The sequence below is a fragment of the Glycine max genome, chromosome 20 (assembly GCF_000004515.6).
Source record: "Glycine max cultivar Williams 82 chromosome 20, Glycine_max_v4.0, whole genome shotgun sequence".
Taxonomy (NCBI): Eukaryota; Viridiplantae; Streptophyta; class Magnoliopsida; order Fabales; family Fabaceae; genus Glycine; species Glycine max.
In genome coordinates, this window is record NC_038256.2 from 39666000 (window position 1) to 39692517 (window position 26518).

Below are 26518 nucleotides of genomic sequence, written 5' to 3' on the forward strand. Positions count from 1 at the left end.
TAATTCCTCTTTTCCGTAAACTATTGTATTTTAGAGGTTAAAAATTAGTCGAAAAGTTAAAAGTGGGTACCGGTAAACATTTAAGTTAATTTATTAAATAAAAATATTTGATAAAATTAATTATTGAAGTACAAATAACATTTAAAAAAAACAATAAAAATTATATAAATATTTTAAAAATAAAAATGAAAAAAATATAAAAACTAATAATTAGAAATTAACATTTTATTATTTTAAGTAATACTTTAAAAATATTATAAATTACTAAAAAATTATTTATCAAATAATAAAGTAAATTTTTCGGATAATCAAATAAATTAAAAATTAACTAAAATAAGTTATGGAATCTAACGAAATATATAGAAGAGGCTGAAATCTTATTTATTTATTGGTCAGCTGTAAGAGAGAGGAAGTGCCACATGACATTTATCGTAGCATTATGCATCAGTTAATGTTGACCCGACTAACCAAATGCAATTTCAAGAACCTTTTTGCATATTTTTATTCTTCTTTTAAATGGTAACTTGTCTACATCTCACATTTAGAAGGATAAAAATGATGATTAATCACCCATTTTAATTATTTTTCTCCAATGCTTCTTCACAGATCCAGCTCTTTGGCTCGAAAAAGTCAATCTAGCCCCTCCTTAAGGTGTGAAGTTCAAAGCCATGTGTGTGTGTGTGTGTCTGTTAGGTGAGATCCTTGTAAAAATTGTGGTGAACAGAGAAGAAATGTTAATTAGGACTCAGGAGTGTCAAAATCATCGTGTTTAGCTTAGGAAGAAAGACGATTCTACGGTGTGGCGTGGCTTGTGTGCAACTGCAAAATGTAGTGCATGGGGGAGAAATTAAACCAACGTGGCACTTTACAGGATCGCATATTCCTTTTCTGTTGAATGGAATACCTTTCCTCATTTATATATCTTACTCAAAAACTATATTTCGTTGTGTATATCGAAAATTAGTTTTCATTCTCTATATAATATTCCTTCCATTTCATAATAATTGTCATATAAGAAATTTTTTTATTTAAAAATAATTGTTATCTTAATTTTTTTAATGTAACGTTTATTTTTTTCACTTATATCTTTTATAATATTAATGATATAGACTAAAAAATAATTAATTAAGATAAGATTAATTTTGTAAAATTATTATTCTCTTTTCTTTATTTATTGATTTTACTTGAGTAAAATAACTTAGGATGAAAATTATAATGGGATGAAGAGAGTAATACCTAGTGTTTGTGAACAGTATATTTTTTAAAAAAAATTAAAATTTTTCCAGGGGTGCAAAGAGTAAAATAGGAGTGCAATTAGCTTTACTCTGAATTTTATAACCCAACAAAGATATTAGACTCTTATTGATCGGTAATGATTGGACCCAAAGTTTTTCCGATGCTCGTAAAAGGCTATACTTATTAGCCCAACGAAGCAATATCAGCCTAACTTTGGGTTTTTCTATGAGGTACGACATTTTTTTTTTTGTTAAGAGAATGAGATTTGAAGTTAAAATTTAAGATGACAACTCAAAATCATAAGAGTTACTTGGACGGAAAAAAAATCCATAAGATTTACAAGAAGATAGAAAATTATTTTTTTCTTAGATTATATTGCCTGAAATTATTTTTATGTTGATTTTTTTTTTCAATTTCTCTCAAGGCTGGCAATTTATACTTCTCAAATTAATTACTTTCAAATTGATTTTTATACATTAAATTAAATTATATTCTTTCAACAGAAGCATAATATTTTAGAGTGCACACTCATTAAAGGTCCATTTGAATTATATATATATATATATATATATATATATATATATATATAAATAAAATTTATTCTGATACTTATTTTTAACATTATAAATGAATTAATTATGTATACTTTTTCTTTAAAAGGTGGAATGAACGGGTAACTATTGTCCTTATTTGAATTGAGTAAACTTAGTAAACATTATAGCTCAACTAGACCAGTGGTTTAATAATTAATACTCTTGAAGAACATGCAATTGGCAAAAAGTGCTCCATTCACTCAATTAGGTCATGGGTATGGATTAGTAAATTACACCAAAACGGTATATGATAATGTTATCCATGTTGGTATACTCAGATGAAATATTTAAATCAAGTGCACGCTCCACTTCCGGATCTACCCAAGATTTTCCTCCTTAGTCTTGTTAATAATTTGGTCATTTATAGAAAAGAAAGAAAATAAATAACCAATAACATCATCTAGAGAACAAAAGAACTTCTCAACAATGCATGATGCATCTGTCCGTTATTAATTGTTTTTTTTTTTATGTATGATAGATAAGATTGAGAACCACACTGGACACAGTTGTGAAGCTTTGAAGTTTGATTGTGTAGTATTATATGCTACGATGGTACGCTAGGGACCAAGCAAAGCCAAGTCATGCCTACAAAATTAAGTATGATAGGCGATACATGGTGACCTGGAAGTTCCATGGAACAAGACAAGAAGCTAAGAACAAAATTCACAAGTAACGAACTTCACTTTCCCACTCTCAGAAAGAGACATTTCAAGTTTCTTTTCAAAATTGGTAATCCTAAATTGCTAATAGTTCTTTGCCTATGGACGTACCCCATCTATAGAAAAAGAATGAAATGATAAAAACAAAGAGATTCACCTTTTTTTTTATATATATATAGAGATTGATTCTATCTTTATCCTCATGAAATATTTATTTTCTTTTGCCATTACTGAGATAAAAGCTACATATAATTGTTCGTCTTTTTTGTTGGTTTTTGTTTGATTATTGTTTTTTCGTCATTTGAGTATAGATTTTACATTATATATGTACTTTCTTATTATAACCACCAAAATGGGTCTTAAATGTAATGTTTTAATAATATTTTCTTTATAAATTTAATAATGTGATGTTTAAAATCAATATCTGTGACAGTGTGGTTAACAGTTATCGACTTATGGTTCCATCCAAATCTCTCTAATAATGTAAGAGAGCGAAAATTGGATGATGAGGTATTTCGCTCCTTCGGTCTTCTCCCATCCCCTTCAAAAAATTAAACTAAACAACAAAAGTTCATAAAAATCTCTTCCCTTCCTTTTCCTTCCTTTCATTTTTTTTCCAATAAAACGCCACGTAATAGAATAAAAATCTTTTACATTATCAATATATATAAATTATTTATTCTTAAATTGAAGTCGTCACTCTTAAAAATAAATCACTCTCCATAGTTTCTTATAACATTTTTAAAACAAACTTTTAATATTGCTACTTATTTTCTCTATTTATTTGATCCTTTTCTTTTACAGACAAATATTTCTAATTACTATCATAAGAATAAGTTTATAATTATGAAGTTTTTTTTCCTTCAAATTAATTCCTTTCCTCTTTAGAACAAATATTTTAAATTTTTAATATAATAATTTAAGATTATATATATCACTAATATTTTTAAAGTAATTAATATGAACTCATATATTAAATAAAGACTTCAATGGTGTTGAATTGGTTACACTGTCAACTAATTAAAAAAATTATTATTATAAATTTTAAATTAATTATTATAAAAATCAATAAATTTATATGCACATAATAATATGTGATGGAATCATATTATAAAAGGAAATAAACCATTTACTCTTAAATTATAAACCTCTCTCTTAAACATAAATCATTGAACACAATTTCTCATATCATTTTTGAAATACACTTTTAATTTGTTAACTGGTACTTTCTTTGTTTCCTATTTATTAGTGTAATAACCGGTGCCATGCACCAATATTAATTTATAGTGTGAAAATAAATTTAATTTTATATTATTACAAATTTAATATATTTTAATTTTTTATGTATATATACATATATATTTAAAATATATGTGAAAATAATTGTAAATATTCCTTAAAAAAAGAAAGTAAGTGTAAATATTAACATATTTCAAATATGTTATCTTTATAAATAAATTTATATTGTATTGAACTGTATTAGATATATTAATAGATATTTTATGTTAGGAAAATGTTGTTTAGTATGAAAAGTAAATTCATGAAAGTTTATGGATCAAATCGATTAGTTAAAACAGAGAAAACATACAAAGTGGTAAAATATATTAGTATTGAATGACCACACGTTTTATATATTAATTTATATTTTCGTTATTATTAAACCAAAATTTTAAATACTTTATAATCATATAATTTTTGTTAAACTTTTAATGCATTTATAAATATTTTTTTTATTATTCAAACTCGATAAATTATATTTAGTGGTCCGTCAAGTAGATTACTTAATACTCATAAATCCTTGTTTGGATAAAGGTATTTTTTCTCTCTCTCTCTCTTAATTTTACACTATAAATTTCCAAATAAATGATTTTAATTTATTTCATATTAAAAAATGGAATGAAAATTAATTTATTAAGATTTTTAATAAGTTATCCCGTCGAATATTTTTTTTTAACTATTCAATTTCACGATTAACTTCAAATTTAAAGATACATATTAAAGTCATAATTAATTCAATTCATCAATTAAAATTATTTTTTAAAAATTTGAAATTAAAGGATTTTAATTATTGCATATTTTATATATTAATTTATATGTTTTATTATCAATAATTCATATTTTATATATATATATATATATATTTCTGACATTTATATGTATTTTTAAATACTTTTAAATATATAAATTTAACTTAATTACATTTATCCATATCAGTGCTCAGAATAATTAATTAAAAATTATATGACAAAAATAGAAATTAATGACAATTTAATTATAAATTAGACAATAATTTTGTTAAATTAAACTGATCAGTTGTACTTAATTTCTAAAAAGTTAAATCATCTCATTGTCCTTAATCTTGGTCAAAAACCTTGTCACAAACTATTTTTCTCTTATTCTCAAAATTTTTAATTGACTAATTATCCAAATAAAAGATACTAATTATTTAATCAATTAAAATTATTTCTTAAACTTCTCAAATTAAAGTTTAAAAAATAATCATAGTTGCCAAAAAAAGTTAAATCATCCCGTTATTCTCAATTTAGATTCAAAAACTTTATTGCATAGTATACTATCTTAAATTTTTAATTGATTAATTATCCAAATATAAAATACTAATTATTTAAACAATTAATATTATTGTCTAAACTTAAAAAATTAAAATTTTTGAATGACCACATATTTTATATATTAATTTATATTTTTATTATCAATACACACAATTTTTAAAATACTTTTTTTTCATATTTTATATGTATTTATAAATACTTTTTATTTTTATTTTTTAATTATATATATTGTTAAACATTGTTTATTCATTTTAGTACTTAGAATAATTAATTTGAAAATTACATTTTATTACCACACTAAATTACAAATACAAGTTTGAAATGATACTCATTCATTTTTATAAATCTATAATGTTTTTTAGAATAATTATTTTCAGATTATAAATACTCCTAATTTAAAGAAGAGAGGATGTATTGACAAATAATTAGAAGAGAAAAAAATATTAATTACTCCTATCATTTTCATAAATTTATTTGTCTTTTTATAAGATCCTTTTTTAATTTTTAGATGTATTAATTATTTTTTTCCCTAGATATCCTTACTTAATTGTATCTCCAAACATTAATGATAAATAATTAATTGGATAGAGAGATAAAAAAATGATTTTAAAATGATGTACAAATAATTGACAAATTTAATATAATTAACTACTTTTTAAAAGACACATGGATTAGTTGAAATGGTCGGACAAATGAAGTATAAAGATAATTTTGAAAAAAGTTATGAGTTGAAGATAAATTTATTATTATCAACTAAACTAACTACTTTTCTTAATCTTGATAAATTAGATAATTAAATCTTATATATGAAACAAAGGAAGTATCAAGGGAGTAGTTAGCAAAAAAATATTAAAGAAATCTAACTCAATTAATTAAATAGTCTATGAATTGTTGTAAAATTATTGAGTTCAATTTCAATATAAAAAAAATTGCTAACCTAGTTTCTATATTAATTGACCCTTTTCTTTTTTCATATAAACATTTCTAATTACTAAACTAGAATAGTTGTTTTTATTGACTAATTCATTTACTTTTTTATTTCCAATTAATTATTTTCCTCTTTAGCACAAAATCCCCCCCCCCCCCTAAAAAAAAATGATTTTTAATTTCTGATACTAATGTAGGAATTGGGTACTAATTACTTAGCATTTTTCGTTTTTTTTTTTTACAATTCATCATCCTCTACATTAAGTTATCTTTTTTGCCGTGAATGTACTTCAATTAAATTAAAAGAATATTATATGCTCCTCAAAACTTTATCGAACTGTTAACGACACTCGTAATATATATGGCCTCGTAGCTGGCAAACATAAATGCCACCATTATACTGAAGATTTTTCTACCTATAAAAAAAATAAACTGAAGATTCCCACATTGAATAGGTAGAATTGATTTCATTACTTCATCAAATCTCAAAAGACTTTCAATCCTAATTTTGCGTCTCTCATTGCCTGATTTTTGTGTAAGTGGGGCACTAATCTTTAATTCTTTGTAAGCCTTTTATTCGTTTGCTTTGAGTCCTTGATGACTCCATGTCCATTAGTCCAAGCACATAACTACTAGCTTATGATTTTTCCACGCCGTGCTTGGTAATCCATGATTTGTGGTCACTTTTGAAAAGGTAATTCAACTTTTATTTTACTATTATCATTATTATGATGCAAAATTGAAAGTCTGGGACAAGGGAGAAAAGTTGTAGCACTCAGTGTGGTAGGAAGAAAGTGAGTTGTAGTGCGATGCTTTGGACAGGTAACCAAGAAAAGAAATTCAGGTTGAAGAATGAGGGGGGATTTTCCCATATCTTTTTAACAATAAAGAAAAAGTAAGAAAGTGCCTCATGTTCTAATTTATGGCATATGAATGCCTTGAAGGGTTGGTACTTGGTACACATATACTACTAACTAATGACTATATACATTTGATAGCCATGTATGTAATAGATTAAGGGGTTGGAAAACACTTGTACAAGTAAGCCAAAGTGATTGACACAAGTAATTAAGGATTTCAAATAAATTTTCATCTTTCTATAATGTGGATTTGAATCCTATTTAGTGAACAACTCCTCTTAGAGAGATCTTTCCATAGAAGCTAAAGGTAAGTGTAGTTGTAAACTTGTAATTAAATAGAACTGTCTATGATTTAGATATGTATAGCAATCTTTTGAAGAAATTTTTGCTGATAGTCTTAACATGTTATTTGTGCCCAGTAACAATGGGAGACGCCTCCTTGTGGCTATCACACACACACACACACATATAAAAGAAACTCATGAATTTCATTGCTGCAGTACCAAAACTTAAATTTGTATGAAGCTATGTGGACAATGTTGTTACTTCTCATTCTATCGGTCTAGGTGCTCTCTGCTTGTGGACCACACTAGCCGTTTGCTTAGTTAGCTGAAGTCATTTCTTTCTTTCTTTGGGTACAAGGTCAATTATTTTATGTACTAATGTTATGCTATACTGTCATCATTATTCTTTTATAGTTTTATGCCTACCACATTTGAGAAGGCCAGTTTTCGTGCAACTAAAAGGATCATATTTTATGGTGTTCACATATTTTAATTAGTCTGTTACATTATTTCCCCCCCAAATGAATGAAGCTGTGTATATGTAATTGTTTTCAGATCTTATGATTCGAGTCTCATGTGTTAGGCACCTAAATTTAAATTAAATTTATTGATTTGTTTAAATTTTCTTTTCAATGATACACATCGAATAATGTGTGATTCTTATAAATGGTTCTACCTTATCGTTGATGTGTTACTTGCTTATTATTTAATACACATGAGAAAAATAATTTCAATACGTTAAGGATCTGTTTGGCCGCCGACACATGCATGTGCTGAATGTGTGTTCGCAAATGCCTAATAGTTTGCTTTGCCTTGTATTACGAAGTTAGTTGTTTTTATTTTATTTTATTGTATTTGCATTTCGCCTCTTAAAGACATGTTGAAGAGGGTTTAATGGTTGTGGGGACCAAGCCTCTTTGCATTTACAACTCATTTTCTGAGTAAACTTTCTTCATCATGCCCTTACAGCATAAAGGTGCTACATTTATGTCTTGGTGGGTTGTTGCTTATCAAAGATAGCACAGAGGCACATGGACACTGCCATCCCCTTTTACTTATCCCTTTGAAAAAAAATTAGATTTCTTGGTAAATTTGGTCAAATAAAATGTCACTCTCATTCCCATTTAAATGTTGATTTAAACCTCTCTTCCTAACTCCACTTCACCCTTTAAATTAATGGCAAGTTCTCTCAAACCCCCGTTTCAAGATAAATCTGAGCTTGACAATAGAGTAACATTAATTTTTTTATTGGGATTTTTTTTAACCCAAGATGAATATTATTAAAAAAAATAGTTTATCGTGATTAACAGTCATGTGTTTTGGTCAATGTTGTCATTTCAATTTTCCTCACTACTTTGTCCTTGCTAAAAAGCAAAAAGTAGACCATAATGGGATTCAGCTGTGTTCCCTTTACATTATCTTTGGTGCATGAAGACATGCTGAGAAGCTTCTAATATGAATTTTATTTTGTGTATTGCTTTTTTGTTAGTTTGCTACTAGTGCAAGTTCAGTATCGGAGCCAAGAAATCAGGAGGTACTTCACAACTCACTAGATTCTTGGCTTTCTGAACATCCTGACCCTTCATTCCTGTCATTAACTGCATTTGTTCAAACACAATAAATACCAGAGTTTTGAAATCCTGGCACTTCACAACATATAGCATTTCCTCACCAATGAGGTGCCGCTTATAAGGGTCTTTTCTTGCATCTATAACCCAGCAACGGCCATATTTATCAGCCTGCAAACATGTTCAAGTCATGGAGCAAGAAGAACAAGATCAAAGCTCTATTCAAATTGGATTTTCAGGCAACTCAGGTGAGTAAGACAAACACAAGAACAAATCCTCAGAGTTTAGTTACTACTAAATCTAAAAATAGGGTCTGGCCTAGCTGTTATAATTGTAAGTTCTTACACGTTGCACAAAAAGTTTGAAATTTACACAGTATGGCATATTTGTTTTAGTTAGAAGAGTTTGGCAGTTTGTGTAGTGTGGGGAATTATCATTATACACAAACCAATGTGCAGATTCTGCAGGCTGTGTTTTTTACCTTGTTCTATGTCTCCTTGTTTTATCAGGTGCCAAAGATGAAAAAGAATGCAATAATGGTGTCTTTGGTACCAGATGATGTTGGGAAGCCAACAGTGAAACTAGAGAAAACTGCTGTCCAAGATGGGACCTGCTCATGGGAGAATCCAGTTTTTGAATCAGTTAAACTTGTTAGGGATTCAAAATCAGGAAAAATTCATGAGAAAATCTACCATTTCATTGTTTCAACTGTAAGCAGTAGTTGTAATTTCACACTGTCCTTTACTCAATTAGGATGTTGGTTTCAAAGTCAAATCTTTGTGGGCTCTTGCAGGGGTCTTCAAAATCTGGCTTTCTTGGGGAAGCCTCAATTGATTTTGCGGATTTTGTTGCAGAAACCGAGCCAATGACTATTTCTCTACCTCTAAAGTTTGCCAATTCAGGCATAGTTTTACATGTTAGTTCTCTTTATCTCCTTCCCTACCTTGCTTCTTGTCTCACTCTCAATTCTGAACAAGCACTTTCACATCATTCATCTCTTAATCGTTAGCATGTAATAAGAGTTTGAGCTTTTTGGGAGTTTTGTTTCCTTTCATACTAAAAATTTAAAAAAATACTTCTCTCTTAATTTCTCACATAAGAATTGTTGAATGTTGAGACAGGTGACTATTCAGAACGTCGAAGGATATGCTGCTGAAAGGTGAAAATGAACCATAACACCCTGTTAATTTAAATATTACAAATTTCCCCATGTTTCTATATATTTTATTTCTCTCCAATATGATCTCTCAACCTTATACCTGAATTCCAGAAATGGGGAAGATAATGAAGCCGAGGGACTTTACAGTGAAGGAAGCTTGAAACACCAGCTGAGCTATGGCAGTACGGATCATGAAAGTTATAATGTTGATGAAGTAAGGTCTTATAAGATACCTTTATATGATTAACAATTCTATTTACACAGTTGAAACTTCTGAAGAGGATGAGTTATGCTAAGAAATAACTCATTTATAGACTTGTAGTTACATTAGATTTTATTATTATCTCACAGAATGGGGACGCGGCAAGGACCAGATCTGAGTATTCCGAACAAGATGCATCCAATGGCATCAGTGCTGTGGCAGCTTCATGGGAGGATCCGTATAGCTTCAGACAAAATTCAATTCCATCAAGAGGAACTGTTAAGGCCATTGCAACTGAAACCCAAGTGCATAAGAGGTCAAACACAAACTGGTCAACTGGTTCAGCATCAGATGGAAGTTTAGGTGACTGGACTAACAGCCTGGAAGAGAGTATTCCAAGAGAAAGATTACAAGAGCCTTCGAATAATTCCACTGATAGCCTCCAAAGTGAAATTGCTTCTTTGAAGAGGCAGGCAGAAGTATCAGAAATAGAGTTGCAATCACTTCGAAGGCAGGTAGAAAAAGAAAGCAATAGGGGACAGAATTTGTCAAGACAAATAATCAGTCTCAGAGAGGAGAGAGATTTGCTCAAAACCAAGTATGAGCAACTCAAGTCTCAGCAGAATTTCAACAATGAGAGCAAAACCACAAAAACCTTGAAGTCTGAGATTGAAGATACAAGGCTTCAGTTAGAGGCAATAAAGGATGAGCTTGTTTATGAAAAAGATATGAAGGCCAATCTCCAATTGCAATTGCGGAAGACTCAAAACTCAAACTCTGAATTACTTTTGGCTGTGACAGACCTTGAAGCAATGCTGGAACAAAAGAATAATGAAATATTGGATCTGTCTACCAATATAAAATCCCAGAAGATTACTAAAGAGCATGATGATGCCACAGAATTAGATCTCTTAAGGCAAAAAATTGCAGACCAGGATGATGAAATAGACAATTACTACAAGCAACATGAAGAGCTAAGTGAGCAAATAAAAGAACTCACCTTAGAGTATGATCTTCTTAAGAAGGAAAATGTGGATATCTCTTTGAGGTTAAAGCAAGATGAAGCACAACACATCAAGTTACAGAATGAGCATTCGTCTTCTTTGGTTACAATACAACAACTTGAATCCCAAGTAGAGAGATTGGAAGAAAAGCTAAAGGTGCAGGAAGATGAATTTTCAGCATCTCTGCTCTGCATCAAGGAACTTGAAAATGAAGTCAAATCTTTGGAGAAAGAACTGAAACTACAGGCAGAGAAATTTGAAGAAGATCACCATGCTATGCAATGTGCAAAAACTGAGCAGGAACAACGGGTCATCCAAGCAGAAGAGGCCTTGAGAAAGACAAGACACAATAATGCTGTCGCATCTGAGCGTTTCCAGGAGGAATATAGATTGCTTTCTGTTGAAATGTCACAAAAAGTTGAGGAAAACGAAAAGATGACTATTAAAGCAGTTGCAGAAGCTGATGAATTGCGGCACCAGAATAAACTTATAGAAGAAATGCTCCATAAATGCAATGAGGAGCTCAGGCTTATCACAGATCAGAATGAATTGAAAATGAAAGAGCTTTTGAACCAAATGGATTCTAAAGCCGAAACAATAGAACAGATGTCGCAAGAACTAGAAGTTAAGTCGAAACAACTTGAGGATGCACAAAGGCAAAAGGATGAAAAGAATGCTTCATTTTCAAAGCAAATTCAAATGCTGGGATCTCAAATTAAGATGTTGATGGCAGATGGTTCATTGTCTGAAACGAAGCTAACAAAGAACACGACTGAGACCCAGAAAGGACAACGATTTATGACATCAAATGATGAGGAGAAGATGCTTGTAACCCTACTGTCGGAAGTAGAAACCTTTAAGAACCAGCACAATGAAATAAAACAAAGTTTGCGCAAAGAACAAGTGGAGAAAGAAAATATGAAGAAACAGATATCTCAATTAGAAGGAGAGCTGAAGAAGAAGGAAGCAGAGTTAAGTGCTATGGAAAAGAAGCTCAAGAATAACAAAGGACGTGTTGCAAATGAGAGTGCTGCGCCTCCTTCTGCTAAGGCACATATGAAGAAGTTAAAATCCGAAATGCATAAGGTAATTGTTCAGCTGTCATATTTAAAATCAGAGATGAAAAACATATATATTGCTGTTGCATATTAGGACAGGTTAACATCACTTCCCTATGGCTTATGTGCACTACATACAAAACAGAAGGGAGTAAAAATGGGGAGATTTACACCAAATGAGCCATGAATAATCACATAAGCAACCTTGACACCACTCTTTAACCCAAAACCTTAAGGCTTAAATTTATGGATCTTCTCCTCACTTATATGATGCTCAACTTTTTCACTTCTACTCGATGTGGGATTTCGCCTCACACTTGTACTCCAACAGTAATGATAAATCCATAATGCAGCATCCAAACTCAGTGAGGATGGTGATGCAGCATAGTTTAACATTCTCTGTGTGTTTCAGAAAATCTATATTTTTTGGTCACTTATGCAACTATTAAACAGTTAGCAGAGTTTCAAATAACATATGCCTGAAAACCAATTCTTAAGGAACTAGATACACAATGCTTCATTTTGTACAAAAGCAAGCACAATTTAAAACCAGTAATTGAGCTTTAGTTGAGAAAAAGTGAAATTTTCTGGTCCATGAATCATGATACAACTATACATAACAAGGTCAACAAACAGAAAATCTCAAACTTAAATGGTGTGCTATAAGAAAATGTCTGATCAAGGTTTAACTTTAGGTTTGCTTTGCATAAATTAGTTGATGTTGATGCTCTAGAATAACTCAAGACTGTTGTATTTGTAACATGAAAAGGGAATGGATGCTGCAAACGCTGCTGTTAGCAAGTCTGAAGGAGGAACAGTTGGCAAATCAGCTGGAAGGTAAAATCAAATTCATTTCTTGCCTTCTGAATCTCTCGTTTCCTCAAACATAATCACAAATCTTTGTAATATAAAATTGGTGCCATAGGCGTCAAATTTGTTGTTATGTCACAAATCTCATCCAAGAACTAACCGCTATTATTTTGTCTCTTTACTCTGACAGTGAGGGCCATGCAAATGAAATGTTGAATGAAGTTGCACAGCTAAAGGAAAGGAACAAGATTATGGAAAGCGAGCTGAAAGACATGGAAGAAAGATATTCAGAGATTAGTCTGAAATTTGCAGAGGTAGAGGGAGAAAGACAACAGCTTGTTATGGCTCTACGCAATCTCAAGAATGGTAAAAAGAACTAGAATTTGTTGCGGTTGTTGTGTCTCAAAGAAAACATACATGAGTGGTGAAGGAGGCAGACTATCATCATCACCAGAATGGAGGAAACAAATTTAACAAGTACTTTGCAGTTTGCACTTAAGTTGGGACATATATCCTGTACATCTACTAACAGTTTCACCTCATCCAAATTTTTTCTGGGCCACTTGGTCCATCCAATATTCTTGTCGTATGATAAGTTGGCAAGTGACTGAAGTGAGCCAGGGGTATGATGCTGTAGCCTCATATAGGCCATGTCATCAGTTTGACATTTTTGGCATGCAATGTAACATGCATAAATTATATGATGATCAGAAGAAACGGTTTTTGATTGAGTGTGGATAGAATAAAGAAAAACAGGCTAATGAGTATAAGCAACTGTCAGTTTACCTTGATTAATGTTTTCAGAAGCAATAATTAGAAGCTAATTTCAGGAGTTTATATTCTTTTGTTAAGTTATTGAAAAACTACTTAAGCAGTTTGGTTCTTGCTAAAAGTAAAACACTACTTAAGTACTTTACAGTGTTGATAAAAATGAGTAAATGACAAGTACAATGTGTGGTTTTTCAGTACCATTTTTGACAATACCAAAATGTGACTAATGAATAATTTTGACAAAAAATTAAAAGTAGAAACAACTGTTTGGAGTGTGTTGGTGAAAGCCAGCGGTTGGGGACAAGGAATTTTCCAACTTTGTTGCCATCTGTTTATTCGTTTGTTCACCTTGTTTATTATCTCAATATAAATTCCAACAAACCATTACCATAAACGAATTTAGAGAGAACTAATCTTGAAGATTCACGACATGGATTGTAGCCTGATTTCTCACAAAAGTCAAAGTTCTGTAGTCCCCAATAATGGTGAAAAGAGGCCCACCATTCAGGAGTGTATGAACATACAAGTCCCATAATAAACTTGTGCTGTTACCTACCATTGATGCCTAAATAAAGAAAAAAAAAAGCTGGGGTAACTAGGAAATATTTTTTCATCATGTTCTCCTTCCCTTAGAATTTTGACATTGGCATATATGGACATGGTCATTTTTTTTTTTTTCTAATTTTCATTTTTTTAAAACTAAAAAATCAGAGAGAAGTGTATAATTAATGTTGCCAACAACTAAGGGAGAAGGTGTAACAAGAGTACCGAAATTTTGCTTAACTGTCCACAATTATTTATGGGATTAACACTAGAAAAGGAATCAACTGGACACTTGTATTTACGTATCATAACCAAAGTTGATGAATATCATAATTATTTGTGTGTATTAGTTGTCAAGAAATAACAAAGAAAAAGATTATTTATGTTGGGCTTTCCTCTCCTTGCAAAGAGCCAGGGACACTTGTATAGTGTCATCTTTGAAAAGGACACTTTATGTGTGTAAATACTCACATTTGGATGAATCATCGTCGTTACTCGAAGGGGACCAATTTCTATATCTAGCACTCATCATAATCAGCGTGTTCAAGACGACAAGAAGAGTTTTGTTAACGAGGCCACGTACGCTAAACTACTCAACACGTGTCAAATGATAGAGACGTGTCGGTTATGTCACACATGTCTCCATTTATGAGATGCCACGTGTGGCATAGAATGTCGTGGCCTTCTCCATATAACGTAATTAAGCCTTTGATTTGCGTGGTAATTATCATTAACGAGCAAGCAGTTACTTTTCTTTTCTGTTTTCAATCATGGATTCAAGAGTAGTTCAAAGTGTAGTGCATGAGAACGATGAACATTACCCCCACATTGTTGCCTTAGAGCAAGGTATATATGAATCACATTTGGAAGCAACAAGTTGTATTATATTTGAAGGCATCTTCATTAATGTTCCTATGATGTTTTTTCTTTTCTTTGAATAATTTGCTTTGATTCTTTTTCTACTTCAAATTTTTTGGATATAGTGACACACGGTGCAGAAGAAGACCACTTTGATCATGAGAAGAAGTCTGTTCTGAATAAGGTCAAGGCAAAGGCTAAGAAAATTAAGGACACGATTAAGAAGCATGGCCATCAAGTGCTTGATCGTGGTCATGAGTATAACAATGAAGATCAGCATACCCTTGATGATCATGACTTAGACGAGGATGATGAAATGGCTGAAGACCCACAAGTTCATAAAACACCAAGTATGTTCTTTTCTAAATCATCTGCAATTAGAGGATGAGTATTAGTTCGCCATAAAGTGAAATAAGATCCGGGGTTCAAACACCTTTTCAGATCATTATGATTAAATTTGATTTTATTCCGTTAATTTTTTTTCCTATTGATTATGATCTTCATAAATTTTAAATTTTTAAAAAATAATTCCTATTATCATTCAACAATAACGTGACATATGGTGACTATTATGAGATAACATATGATGTAACATGTTTGAATGCATGTGACGTTATCAATAAAATCTATGAGGAGTAAAATCAATTGGAGGAGTAAAATCAAAATTAATCAGGGATAAAAAACATCACTAAAAAATATTACCTTAGAATTTGACATTTACTCGTCATAGATACTTTTCTAATTTTTCTTCAAAACAGAAGGAACTCAGAACCATTTCTTTTTTGAAACTTAAAACCGTTTAATAACGGGAATTTACTAATAATAAAAATAAATCTGATTTAAGTTGGACTATGTACTTGAATGTTGTGCAGTTCACGAAAGTGAAGATGTTAAAACTGCAACACCTACATCTGAGCAAGTCGAAAATTTGGGGAAGTCAGGAATTGATTCTGGAGGCACAAGAGGTACAACAGTTATGGGAGAGGAACCCCGTCATGATGCACTACTTGGAGGTGTTTCTTCAACTACTGAAATTGATCAAAACATAGCCACTGACTCGGCCAAAACATTTTCTGTGGAAGAAAAGGCAGGGCCACCAAAGGACAATTTGGAGAAGTCAATAGGCTTGGACTTGGAGGAAGAGCCTCACGCTCCAGGAAGTAGACCTGAGGCATATCCCCCTACCAATTATCAAACCAAAATCACTGATCCAAGTGTGATAGGTAAGTAAGACAATTGAACAAAGTTGTATAACTCCATTTTGTGCTATGGACTTTTTGCATTATGCATTAATATTAGTGTACCTTTTAAAAGATTTGATGGTTAAATTGATTAAGTTGGATTTGACTCCCCATTAATTTCAGATTCCTTATTTTACTATATACATGCATGTGTTCAAATTCCATATTTTACTGTTGTAATTCTGCGATCAATTTTTTGGAGTTGAATTCTTTTACTGTCCATTCAACAATACCATCAATTTTGTTTTCAAATTATACCTTTAAATGTGTTCACGCTTAATGATATTTATGTACTATGGTCTATGTGATTAAGATTTTCATCTGTGGTGGCTTACAGGAAAGGATGAAATAGAAGAAATCACACCAGTTGAGGAATCTTTTGCAAAAATGAATATGCATGATGAGCCAAAACCTACTCCAGAACCAAATATCCAAGCAACTGTTGTTGATTCTGAATACCCTCCTGTTGGAAACCACGATCAGTTTGTGCCACACCTCTCTGCTGCAACACAAACTCAGTATCCTTCTGCTGAAAGTCATGATCAGTTCAATCAGGAAACAACATCCACAAATATCAACAGAAACCTGGTAAATCCCACAGAAACTGGACAAACTTTCAACACCATCACAACCACAATTGAAGAAAAACCACTCTATGAAGCAAAGACTGATGAAGTTATCTCTCCTAAAGATGTCATAGCTTCTGAGGCTGGTTCAGGAGAGAAAGATGCCATAAAGGACAAGGTGGTAACAAATAAAGAGCAACAAAAAATTGGGGATGCTTCTAACATGTCTGGCTCAACTGCACAACATGGAAAGAACATTGCTCACTCTCTGACTGAGAAATTAGCTCCAGTTTATGATAAGGTTGCAGTGGTAGGAAGTGCAGTGAAGTCCAAAGTGACTGGAACTAGCACTGGTGGTGTTGGAACTGAGACAAAGAATGAGGTTTCTGTGAAGGACTATTTGGCTGAGAAGCTAAAGCCTGGTGAAGAAGACAAGGCACTTTCTGAGTTAATTTCAGAAGCTTTACATAAGAAAAAGGAAGAGCCAGTGAAAAATGAGGATGGAAACTTGGATGACGGCAATGATAAAATGTGTGAAGAGATCAGTGTGAAGAGTCCAGGGAAAGGTGTGGTTGGCAAGCTTAAGGGTGTTGTTGGCTCTTGGTTTGGCAAAGCCGAGGAAAAAGGTGAATGAGGTTTCTTTTGCTAAGTACATTTTTCAAAATGGTGTGTTATGTATATGTATAATTCTGATTTTGAGTTTGCCGTTGTTATGGTTGCAGGAGGTGAAGATTTATCCAAGAATACAAATTCTGGTGCAGAAGTGGAACAGGTTCACCAGGTTGTAGGTGAAATCAAGAGTGGTCCAATTGAAGAACAAGGGACTGGCTGAATTTCTTCATGGACATTGGATAATACATGTGTGCTGTGCTTTCCTTGTGATTAGATATTTGTATATGTTGGATTCATGTGTAAGTTATTATATGTTTGTGTAGATGTGGAATTTACATTATGATATCGTTGTACTGGAGCCGAGAATGAGACTTGGTTATTACAATGTTAAATGTAAAAAAAAGTGGCAATATATAATTGTTTTCTGTGATTGTATTTTACTTAATTCAATGTCCCATGGTAATGTGTATTTTTCTTTTTCCATTTCATTTTTTTTGGTCTTTATAATTTCTTCTTGTGGCATTTGTTTCACCAAACCAATAAGAAATAAAATCCATTGTATTTATCTTTGAAATCACGACCCTCTACAACTAATTATGAAAGATTTTAACTACAAAAAAATCTATTTACAAGTTAAAAATTATTATTCATAACATACAAAATCTGTTGGATTTATTTTAACTGTACCCACACACTATCTGATTCTGGAAATCAAATCAAAGGATGACTTCTTGCTTTTGAGATGAAGTGCATGTGTAGTATTATCTTCTACCTATATTTATAAGATGTAGTAAAAAAATTATTTCTTATCATAAGATTTTATTTTATCTTTTTTGTGCATTAATTATTTTTTTATTAAAATATTTTAAATTATCTCTTTTCTTCTATGAAAAGGGGAGAAGATAAATAGATTCTCAATCAAATTAAGGATAAATGTTATAAATTCAATGTTAATAACTAAGTTATATTTTATAATTAAGGGCTGAAGAAATATTATTTTTATATTTTAAAATGATAATTTATAAAAGTATAAAAATTAATTGATGTTTTGTTTTATTTACAAACATTATGTTAAGAAATAAAAAAATAAAGATAATCTTCTTGAAAGCCCAAACCATTCTCTACCAGAAAAGCCCAAACTCAAAAGAATTTAAAAATACAAGTTAATGAAACGATGCGTTAAGAATAACGTTTGTTCTTTTTCCTTGCTCCACCGTGTTAGGGTTTTGCAGAGTCGGCATTTTTGTTTACTTCACATTTCACAACAACACTTCACACTTCACACTTCACTCACACCAAACGCAATGATTTTGGCTTTCATATAATGCCATTCCTTGGGACCCCAAACATTGTTTCGACAAATACTTCAAAATATCGTCCGTCTACGGTACGCTATTTTGCCCCTTCATGCTTTTCTCGTTGCTCTTCTAGATTCTATTCGTTTCGCGAAACTTGGTTTTCGATTCGATGAATATCCATCGACACTTTAGCACAGTGGGCTTCTGGAAGCTTCCACTGCAAGGAAACCCGATTCTACCATTGGCCAAATCGCGGTTGTTACGCATTATTCAGAGATGATGGGTTCGAATTCGTACCATGAATTCGGTAACCCTTTTAGGTTCAAAGAGGGTCCATAAATGTTCCCATTCTTTGATTATTTTGCGGAGATTATGTAACCATCCGTTTGATGGTGATGGGTTCGAATTTATTGAGGAACCTTTGAAAAAACTGGGTTCAGATTATGATTCCACCGTGGATGAAAGGCTCCATGTGAACGAGGATTGGGGTTTTAAGCAAAAGCAATTCTCACTTAGAAAAGGATTCTTAGAAACTGTTAAGTTAGATGCTAAGAGGGTCCTTGAGGTTCTCCGGCAAGATGGTCCCGGTCTGGATGCGAGGTTGGTTTTAGGTGAGTTGCATGTAAGGCCATCAGGGCTTCTTGTGAGGGAGGTTCTCTTTGGAATTTTGAAGAACATAAATTGTCAGAATAAGACCAGGTGTGCAAAGCTGGCATATAAGTTTTTTGTGTGGTGCAGTCAGCAAGAGGGTTACCAGCACACTGTGAATGCGTATCACCTAGTTATGAGCATATATGCTGAGTGCGAGGAGTTTAAGGCATTGTGGAGGTTGGTTGATGAGATGATTGAGAAAGGGCTTCCGGCTACTGCTCGTACTTTCAATATATTGATCCGTACTTGTGGTGAGGCAGGATTGGCTAAGAATTTGGTGGAGAGGTTCATAAAATCAAAGACATTTAACTTCAGGCCTTTTAAGCACTCCTACAATGCAATCCTGCATGGTCTTCTTGTTTTAAACCAGTACAAGTTGATTGAATGGGTTTATCAACAGATGTTGCTTGATGGATTTCCTTCAGATATTTTAACTTATAATATTGTCATGTATGCCAAGTACAGACTAGGAAAGTTGGATCAATTTCACAGACTGCTTGATGAGATGGGTAGAAATGGATTTTCTCCAGATTTTCACACTTTCAATATTCTTCTTCATGTTCTTGGCAAGGGGGACAAACCGCTTGCAGCTCTCAATCTTTTAAATCACATGAGAGAAATGGGTATAGAACCAACGGTGCTTCATTTCACTACATTGATAGATGGACTCAGCAGAGCTGGGAATCTGGATGCTTGCAAATACTTTTTTGATGAAATGATAAAGAATGAATGCAGGCCAGATGTGGTGGCTTACACTGTAATGATAACAGGATATGTAGTGGCTGGTGAGATTGAGAAAGCACTGGAAATGTATCAAGATATGATTTCTAGAGAACAAGTTCCAAATGTTTTTACATACAATTCAATAATTCGGGGATTATGTATGGCAGGAAAATTTGATGAAGCGTGCTCAATGCTCAAGGAAATGGAGACCAAAGGTTGTAGTCCAAATTCTGTTGTCTATAATACATTAGCGAGTTGTTTGAGGAATGCTGGAAAGACTGCCGATGCTCATGAAGTGATAAGACAGATGACGGAGAAAGTGAAGCATGCTGACATACATTCAAGATTCAAAGGACATAAAGCTTAGTATCTGTTAACTTATAGGCATCAACTTTTGATCTGGTTAACTGAGACCAATGACCTGCTGTTTGTTCAGCTGATTAGAAGCTGGAGAAATGAAGTATGTAGTCCCCCCTCCCCCTCCCCTAATATATATTTCTTTCTTCACTTATTTCTACTCTCAGTAACTCACATGTGAACCTGTATGCTCATTTTTTCATAATATATGATTGATATTTTTTGTCAATTATTTTAGGCTATGCTTCTTTTGCTTCATATCTGCTTGCATTTATCAGGAATAAGGTGCTTCAATTGTCTTTGTTTCTTTCTTTATAGTATAAAATTATGCACTTTTGTTAGTAACTTTTTTTTTTTGGAGCTTATGTAATCTAAATTATAACTGGAGTTATGTAAACTAATTCTTTGGCTTTTGCTATAACAATTCATAACTTATGAAGTGTATATAAAGGATTTATATACTGGATGCTTGACAATCTATTGATTAAATTGGTTAATCCCATAATCCCATTCTTCTTTTGATATTGAAAGTGGCATCATTTTCAATGTTATTGATTATTGTTTTATATCAGCTGAAATTTATGTGTTTTCATTCATGATTTTGAGATTAAATTTATTATTTATAATCTTCTTTTAATTTCTGAGTTGTAAGACTAAGTCTCCTGGTTCATTGGTGTATTTCCACAAATTCAGAGCAAGGAACAGCAGCTTATAGAAATTGCCAACAATAGCCAGTGATGCAGTAATTTCTTGTGTTGCTTTCTGTTCACATGCTTAAGTTGGTTGCTTTTCTGTGGCTTCAGAGACAGCCATTTAATTTGCTGCCACATTCCGGATGAAGATTGGAAAGCTTATATTCTTTTATTGTCAGGTTATTATTATGGTTCATTTGTTGGCTTGATATTTTGTACTGTGTTCATAAATGACAGGCATATCTGTCATTATGCAGAATGGGAGCTCCAAGTCCAAACAGTTAGCTTAGGATGCTATGCACTAATGCAAATTTCATCTAGCATGAGATATTTTTAATTTTTATTGCAGATTCCTATGCTGTTAGGCATATTGAAGTTTATAACTTCATAGTAGATAACAACTCTTCTTGGCCTAAAAACACTATCATCTGTATAATCAAATGGCATTGAAGATAAAGTACATGATTACGTGTTTATTTTTCTCTTTTTTGAATGCCACTTTCCAAAGTGGTAGTTACTAGTTAGTGTTGCTATAATTGTTGACAACTAATTGCAATTGCTTTTGTTGTTCACCAATTTCCATCTTTTTTCATTAGAAAATTTTCCTAGTTAGGAATCACAAATGTCAGATTCAATTGTTTTTTTCAAGGGTTCCTCCTCTTCAATCTCCTACATACAAATTTTGGCTTAATTTTCTCTGATTTGTCATGCTAAGTGATTCTTATGTAGGCCACTTTAGTGCAGTGTTTCAGGTACATAGTCTCAAGTCTTTCCAAACTTTTTGAAGATAATTTGAATGGGACACAAATTGCACATAAAGCTGGCAAATTATCTGTATTTTTGGGTGTACTACTTTTTTACTGATATGAGAATTGGACTTGATTAGCTTCAACATCTATTGTTCAACGCAATTTTAAAAAAAGAATAGCTTTATTCCTCACTCATCCCTAAGGCTCTTTTTTCATACCCCCTCCCCTTTTAACTATTAGTATTAGGTTTATTTTTGAAACTGCACTCACAAAAATTATAACTTTGTTCTTGCAGTTAAACATTATACAGGATAATACGGCTTCATAGGGTTGAGGTTATTCAATTTTTCTGCTGATGGGATTGGCGACTCAGAATCCTGAACGTTAGTATGTACATTCATCGTCCAGGTCCAGGGGCTCATGTATCTGCCTTTGTATTTTTTATTTTTTTTACCATTATTCTTGATTGAATTGGTCAGTTACAAATGAACAGAATATTACATACTTGCCGTTTGGCATGCCCCTATACTTACATTCAAGATACAATAGCCGAATTGGACAATTGGTCATGCAATTTTTTTTTGGTTACTAGATTCCCCTAGGGGCTAGGACCCAGGGAGGAAGAATAAAAATTCAATGTTTCATAGTTGGGTGTTGCACCCTACTGCGAAGCAAGAACTCTTGAAACTTTGAACTTATTTTTCTCATCCAAGAAAACAAACTTTAAATTCTTGAAAATAGTGTGGCAAATGAGTAGTTAGATGTCTCAAATTTATAATTTATGTACTTTGAATTAGTAAAAAATTGTAGGATATATGAGAACATGAAAAAAAGTATAGAAAAACTCAACCATTGAATATCCATTCTGGATTAGATATAATAATGTCACTAACTAGAGTTTCTATATAAAATTGCATTTAAAAATTTAGTGGCCATGTTGAATCTATTTCTTCAACGGATGAAGATTACTGAGCTGATTGCACTTTTCTTGAAACATGCGCGTATGACAACCGATGCTGCAATAATACGTTCACCAAAGTAGTCCAAATCCAAATAAATTACTCTTTCTATTAAGCATTCCAACAGATACCCTGTTTTTTGAGATTTGATGGAGCTAATGCAAGTTTTGTAGAAGAGAATTCCATTCACAGCTGAAATGGTCAAGTTCATCGGATATCTGTGACTTCCTTATTCCGCATGAGTCATGCCTAAGTTTGTTGTTGGCATATTTTAAGCATCGAAAGCCATTTGATTCATAATGTTTCTAACATTGACCTTGCTTAGTAGGTGGAATTTACGATTCACTCTTTTTTTTGGATGTTTACGATTCACTTTATTGTTTCACATAAAACCCTTTATTCCGCCCTCCCACCCTTTATCTTTCTTCAGTCTTGTACTCATGATATTTTTTTTATCACCACACTGAATTTATCAATCTTCGCTAGTTGTATCACTAGCTAGTCTCCAACTATTTTGGGGTTCTCACTATTTGCTCCCATGTTGAGCATAATGTCAGTAAGTACAATTTATTGAGGTGGCACTTGTTGCATACAGATGCAGAGGACATACAAATTACTGAAACAGTCGTGAGTTGTTTATTTTTTTCTTCTTATTTTCAGTAATTTTGTATGAAAAAAAAATAGTAACTAGCTAAATGGTTGCAGACTTTAAGGTTAGAACAGTCATAAAATTTAGTAGACTTCCGTTTCATTGTTGACCATGTGTACAGCCAAACTAACCAAATGATTCAATAAATGATTAACAAAAATGTTTTGCTCATCAAAGAATCTTGTGTGTTTGAGTTATCTATCTCAGAAGAATGATTTGAAAACCATTTTTTGTTTTCACTCATTCTTTAATCAGAAGGATTTACACTATACCATTTTTTTGCCTTCTACTTCTACACACTCCTGGTACAATTTACAAGCATGAGCAGAAGGCATAGATATCATTCCACTCAGAAAAGTCATTTTAACCAAGAAAACTTTTCATTATTCATAAATCATATGAACAATTTGCAGCTTAGTATCTGTATATAGTTAAATATTAAAAGGGGGAAGAATTTGAAAAATGTGATACATGGTAATGCTTTTTAGTTTTTCTCTTCCTCTTTCTCTTCTGGTTTCTCTTCCTCTTTCTTTTCTTCTTTTCTTCTTTCTTCTCTTCACCACTGCTACTGCCACTGCATCCATTTCACCAATCACTGTCAACTTCTGTTCATGACTGATTCGGTGTAACCGGTCTTTGATCAAGGGGCCCTTACCTATTGAAGGAAAAAGTACAGTTCAAGCACTTTGCTTTGAATCACAAACAAACAGATATTATTCAATTTCGGCATTCCCGATCTTCTATCTTTCCTGCAGACATGGAAATCAAACAGGAATGAGACCTTCCTTACTGTCTCACATTCTTTTCCATTCAATCTCTCTTCCCATCTTGCATCAGTTTCTGACTCACCCTTCCACTGAACCAAATAATCCTTCCTTATATTCTTCTTCTCAATAGTGGGATCGTAAATTGTTTTAACATTATTAGTCTTCCTTTATTATTAATTTTGATATAATTGATTTGATAATTAAAAACTGTTTATTAACATTTTCCAATTAAGCACACTAACACATTTTTCTTCTTTTATTGTTATTATTTGTGATTCTAATATGTTTTCAACCTTGATTACACGTTACACATTAATGTGTAAACCTTGGAAAAATAAATTAGATATTGAAAAGCAAACCTTATTACTAGCATGTGAAGTAATAATGAGTTTTTAAAAAGAAAAAATGTTTACTTCTTTCTATGTTTACCTTTATTACATGTTCTTAGGTTAAAAAAAGTGTAATTATAAATATTTTGTATAAATTAATACTTATAGATTTATTATAAATCTATCATATGCCATAAAGATAAATTTTATTTTTTAATTTGTCCATCCTCCTAACATCATGTTCTCCCTCCGTCTTGTGGAGTAGAAATGAAAAGAGATAAAATAAAAAACTCTATAGTTATTTTACTAGATTATTTTTTTATTTTTTTCTTAATTATTACATAAAAAGGAACATAATAAATGTTATAATAATTATAATTAAATAAAAAATAATAAACTAATTATAATTTATATTATGACAAAAAGGTTGAACACACAGTTGAATGAGCACATCATTAATTCATAGAGCTAGAAACGTTGATAGATAGTAGTCATTAACAAAATTAATAAATAATTTATACCAATAATAATGTGGTAAAAAAAGAATAGAAAACATCACTATTAATTATAATGACTTTGCTTATTACAAGTGGAATATCTATTCAGCAAACCTAACGCCTTTGAAAAACACAGGAGAAGTATTCATGTGCATGAAGTAATACTAATAAGATATTAAATAAGAACATTTTAGTTTAAATATATTACTCCAATGTGGATTAGTATTTTTCATTCATTAAATATTTTTTAATTTGTTTATATGTATTAACCTTAAACATTAATTTATTTTTAAAACTAATAAAGAAATTATAAAAAAATAAATTGTTTCAGTTAGACACATAACCTCTAATTTTGTTTTTGGTTTAGACAATAAGGTTCTTAATTCTCCATAAGAAACAATATTATTCCTACCCTAAAAAAATCTCATTTGTGCCTGAAATAATCATGGTACGGAGAGATTTTTCTTCTAGTAAAGTTTTTTTTATAAATAAATTTTAAGTTCAAGATCTTAATTAATATATAAACGTTAATTTTATATTTGTTAATTAAATATAGTATGTTACAATTAAATTTTAAATTCAAATTATAATCAATTAAATTTAAATAATAATATTTTAAAAAATATACAAATATAAAACTGTGACATAAGGAGAAACAAAACAATTCACTAAAACAAATATTATAGACTTATTTTTTATATTCAAGAGTGAATACTCAAATTTAATATATAAAAATCAATAAATGTTTTTTTAAGACCAAACAGAGACACACACGAATAGAACCTTAGCCAGTAGAACAAGTTGGGGACTTGGGGTGTGTGAAAAAGAAGAAAGTTAAGAAACAGATCATGGTCAACTTTGGCAGTGGTGAAGAAAGCCATTTATTATACAAAAATATTGCTCAACTTAACTTCTTGGGTTGGAACTTTTGAGTGTATAAATCCAATGAAATGAAGGTACCCATAGAAATTTCAAAAAGGGTAATATTAGTTAAATGTTACATCAAAATACTAACCCAAGGAAAACTGTTGGACTACACTAACATTAGTTTAAATGTAACGCTATTTAGTCATAGTAGTATTATATGTGTTTTTGTCGTTTATTTTATATAAAAAAATGTTTTTGTCGTGGGTGGGACCTGTGCATTTCCCGCACTTTGGCTTTTTCATTTGCCTAATGATATCCACAAATCAACGTTTTTTCTTCTTTCTTCTTATGGTCATAGTAGTATTATGTTGTTTTTAATTTTAGTATGTATTTTTATTAATAGATTATCTAAATTTTAAATAAATAAAAATATTTAAATAAATCAATATTAAAAATATA

General features: G+C 31.4%; 3 protein-coding genes across 11 annotated transcripts; all 3 read left to right on the forward strand.

Annotated features, from left to right (window-relative positions):
* The first annotated feature begins 8098 nt into the window (after positions 1-8098).
* On the forward strand, positions 8099-13659 carry LOC100782613 (early endosome antigen 1). 4 transcript variants are annotated; one of them, XM_014772861.3, is made up of 9 exons: positions 8099-8663; positions 8849-8945; positions 9207-9407; positions 9491-9613; positions 9819-9856; positions 9968-10070; positions 10208-12148; positions 12890-12957; positions 13121-13659. In XM_014772861.3, the coding sequence occupies exons 2-9, from the start codon at positions 8877-8879 to the stop codon at positions 13308-13310; spliced, it is 2733 nt and encodes a 910-aa protein (XP_014628347.1). In that variant the 5' UTR covers positions 8099-8663; positions 8849-8876; the 3' UTR covers positions 13311-13659. The 4 variants fall into 4 exon arrangements, with proteins under 4 accessions (XP_014628347.1, XP_006606112.1, XP_040869264.1 ...); XM_006606049.4 differs by having other exon boundaries at positions 8100-8663; positions 8758-8945; XM_041013330.1 differs by having other exon boundaries at positions 8100-8945.
* Positions 13660-14654: 995 nt separating this feature from the next.
* On the forward strand, positions 14655-17966 carry LOC100791989 (low-temperature-induced 65 kDa protein). Its single transcript, XM_003556057.4, has 5 exons — positions 14655-15090; positions 15228-15452; positions 15975-16325; positions 16681-17535; positions 17632-17966. The coding sequence occupies exons 1-5, from the start codon at positions 15015-15017 to the stop codon at positions 17739-17741; spliced, it is 1617 nt and encodes a 538-aa protein (XP_003556105.1). The 5' UTR covers positions 14655-15014; the 3' UTR covers positions 17742-17966.
* A 736-nt stretch (positions 17967-18702) lies between these two features.
* LOC100792512 (pentatricopeptide repeat-containing protein At3g60050) lies at positions 18703-22553 on the forward strand. Of its 6 annotated transcripts, XM_041013334.1 has the most exons (4): positions 18709-20255; positions 20361-20653; positions 21244-21421; positions 22287-22553. In XM_041013334.1, the coding sequence occupies exons 1-2, from the start codon at positions 19118-19120 to the stop codon at positions 20558-20560; spliced, it is 1338 nt and encodes a 445-aa protein (XP_040869268.1). In that variant the 5' UTR covers positions 18709-19117; the 3' UTR covers positions 20561-20653; positions 21244-21421; positions 22287-22553. The 6 variants fall into 6 exon arrangements, with proteins under 6 accessions (XP_014628056.1, XP_003556107.1, XP_040869268.1 ...); XM_041013332.1 differs by having other exon boundaries at positions 18709-20653; XM_014772570.3 differs by having other exon boundaries at positions 18703-21421.
* The last annotated feature ends 3965 nt before the right edge of the window (positions 22554-26518 follow it).

Coding starts and splice junctions, on each gene's coding strand:
- LOC100782613 (XM_014772861.3), top strand. CDS start 8,877: ATGTTCAAGTCATGGAGCAAGAAGAACAAGATCAAAGCTCTATTCAAA. Junction 9,614..9,818: donor ATTCAGGCATAGTTTTACAT/GTTAGTTCTCTT, acceptor ATGTTGAGACAG/GTGACTATTCAGAACGTCGA. Junction 9,857..9,967: donor GAAGGATATGCTGCTGAAAG/GTGAAAATGAAC, acceptor CCTGAATTCCAG/AAATGGGGAAGATAATGAAG.
- LOC100792512 (XM_014772570.3), top strand. CDS start 19,118: ATGAATTCGGTAACCCTTTTAGGTTCAAAGAGGGTCCATAAATGTTCC.
- LOC100791989 (XM_003556057.4), top strand. CDS start 15,015: ATGGATTCAAGAGTAGTTCAAAGTGTAGTGCATGAGAACGATGAACAT. Junction 15,453..15,974: donor ACAAGTTCATAAAACACCAA/GTATGTTCTTTT, acceptor AATGTTGTGCAG/TTCACGAAAGTGAAGATGTT. Junction 17,536..17,631: donor TGGCAAAGCCGAGGAAAAAG/GTGAATGAGGTT, acceptor TTATGGTTGCAG/GAGGTGAAGATTTATCCAAG.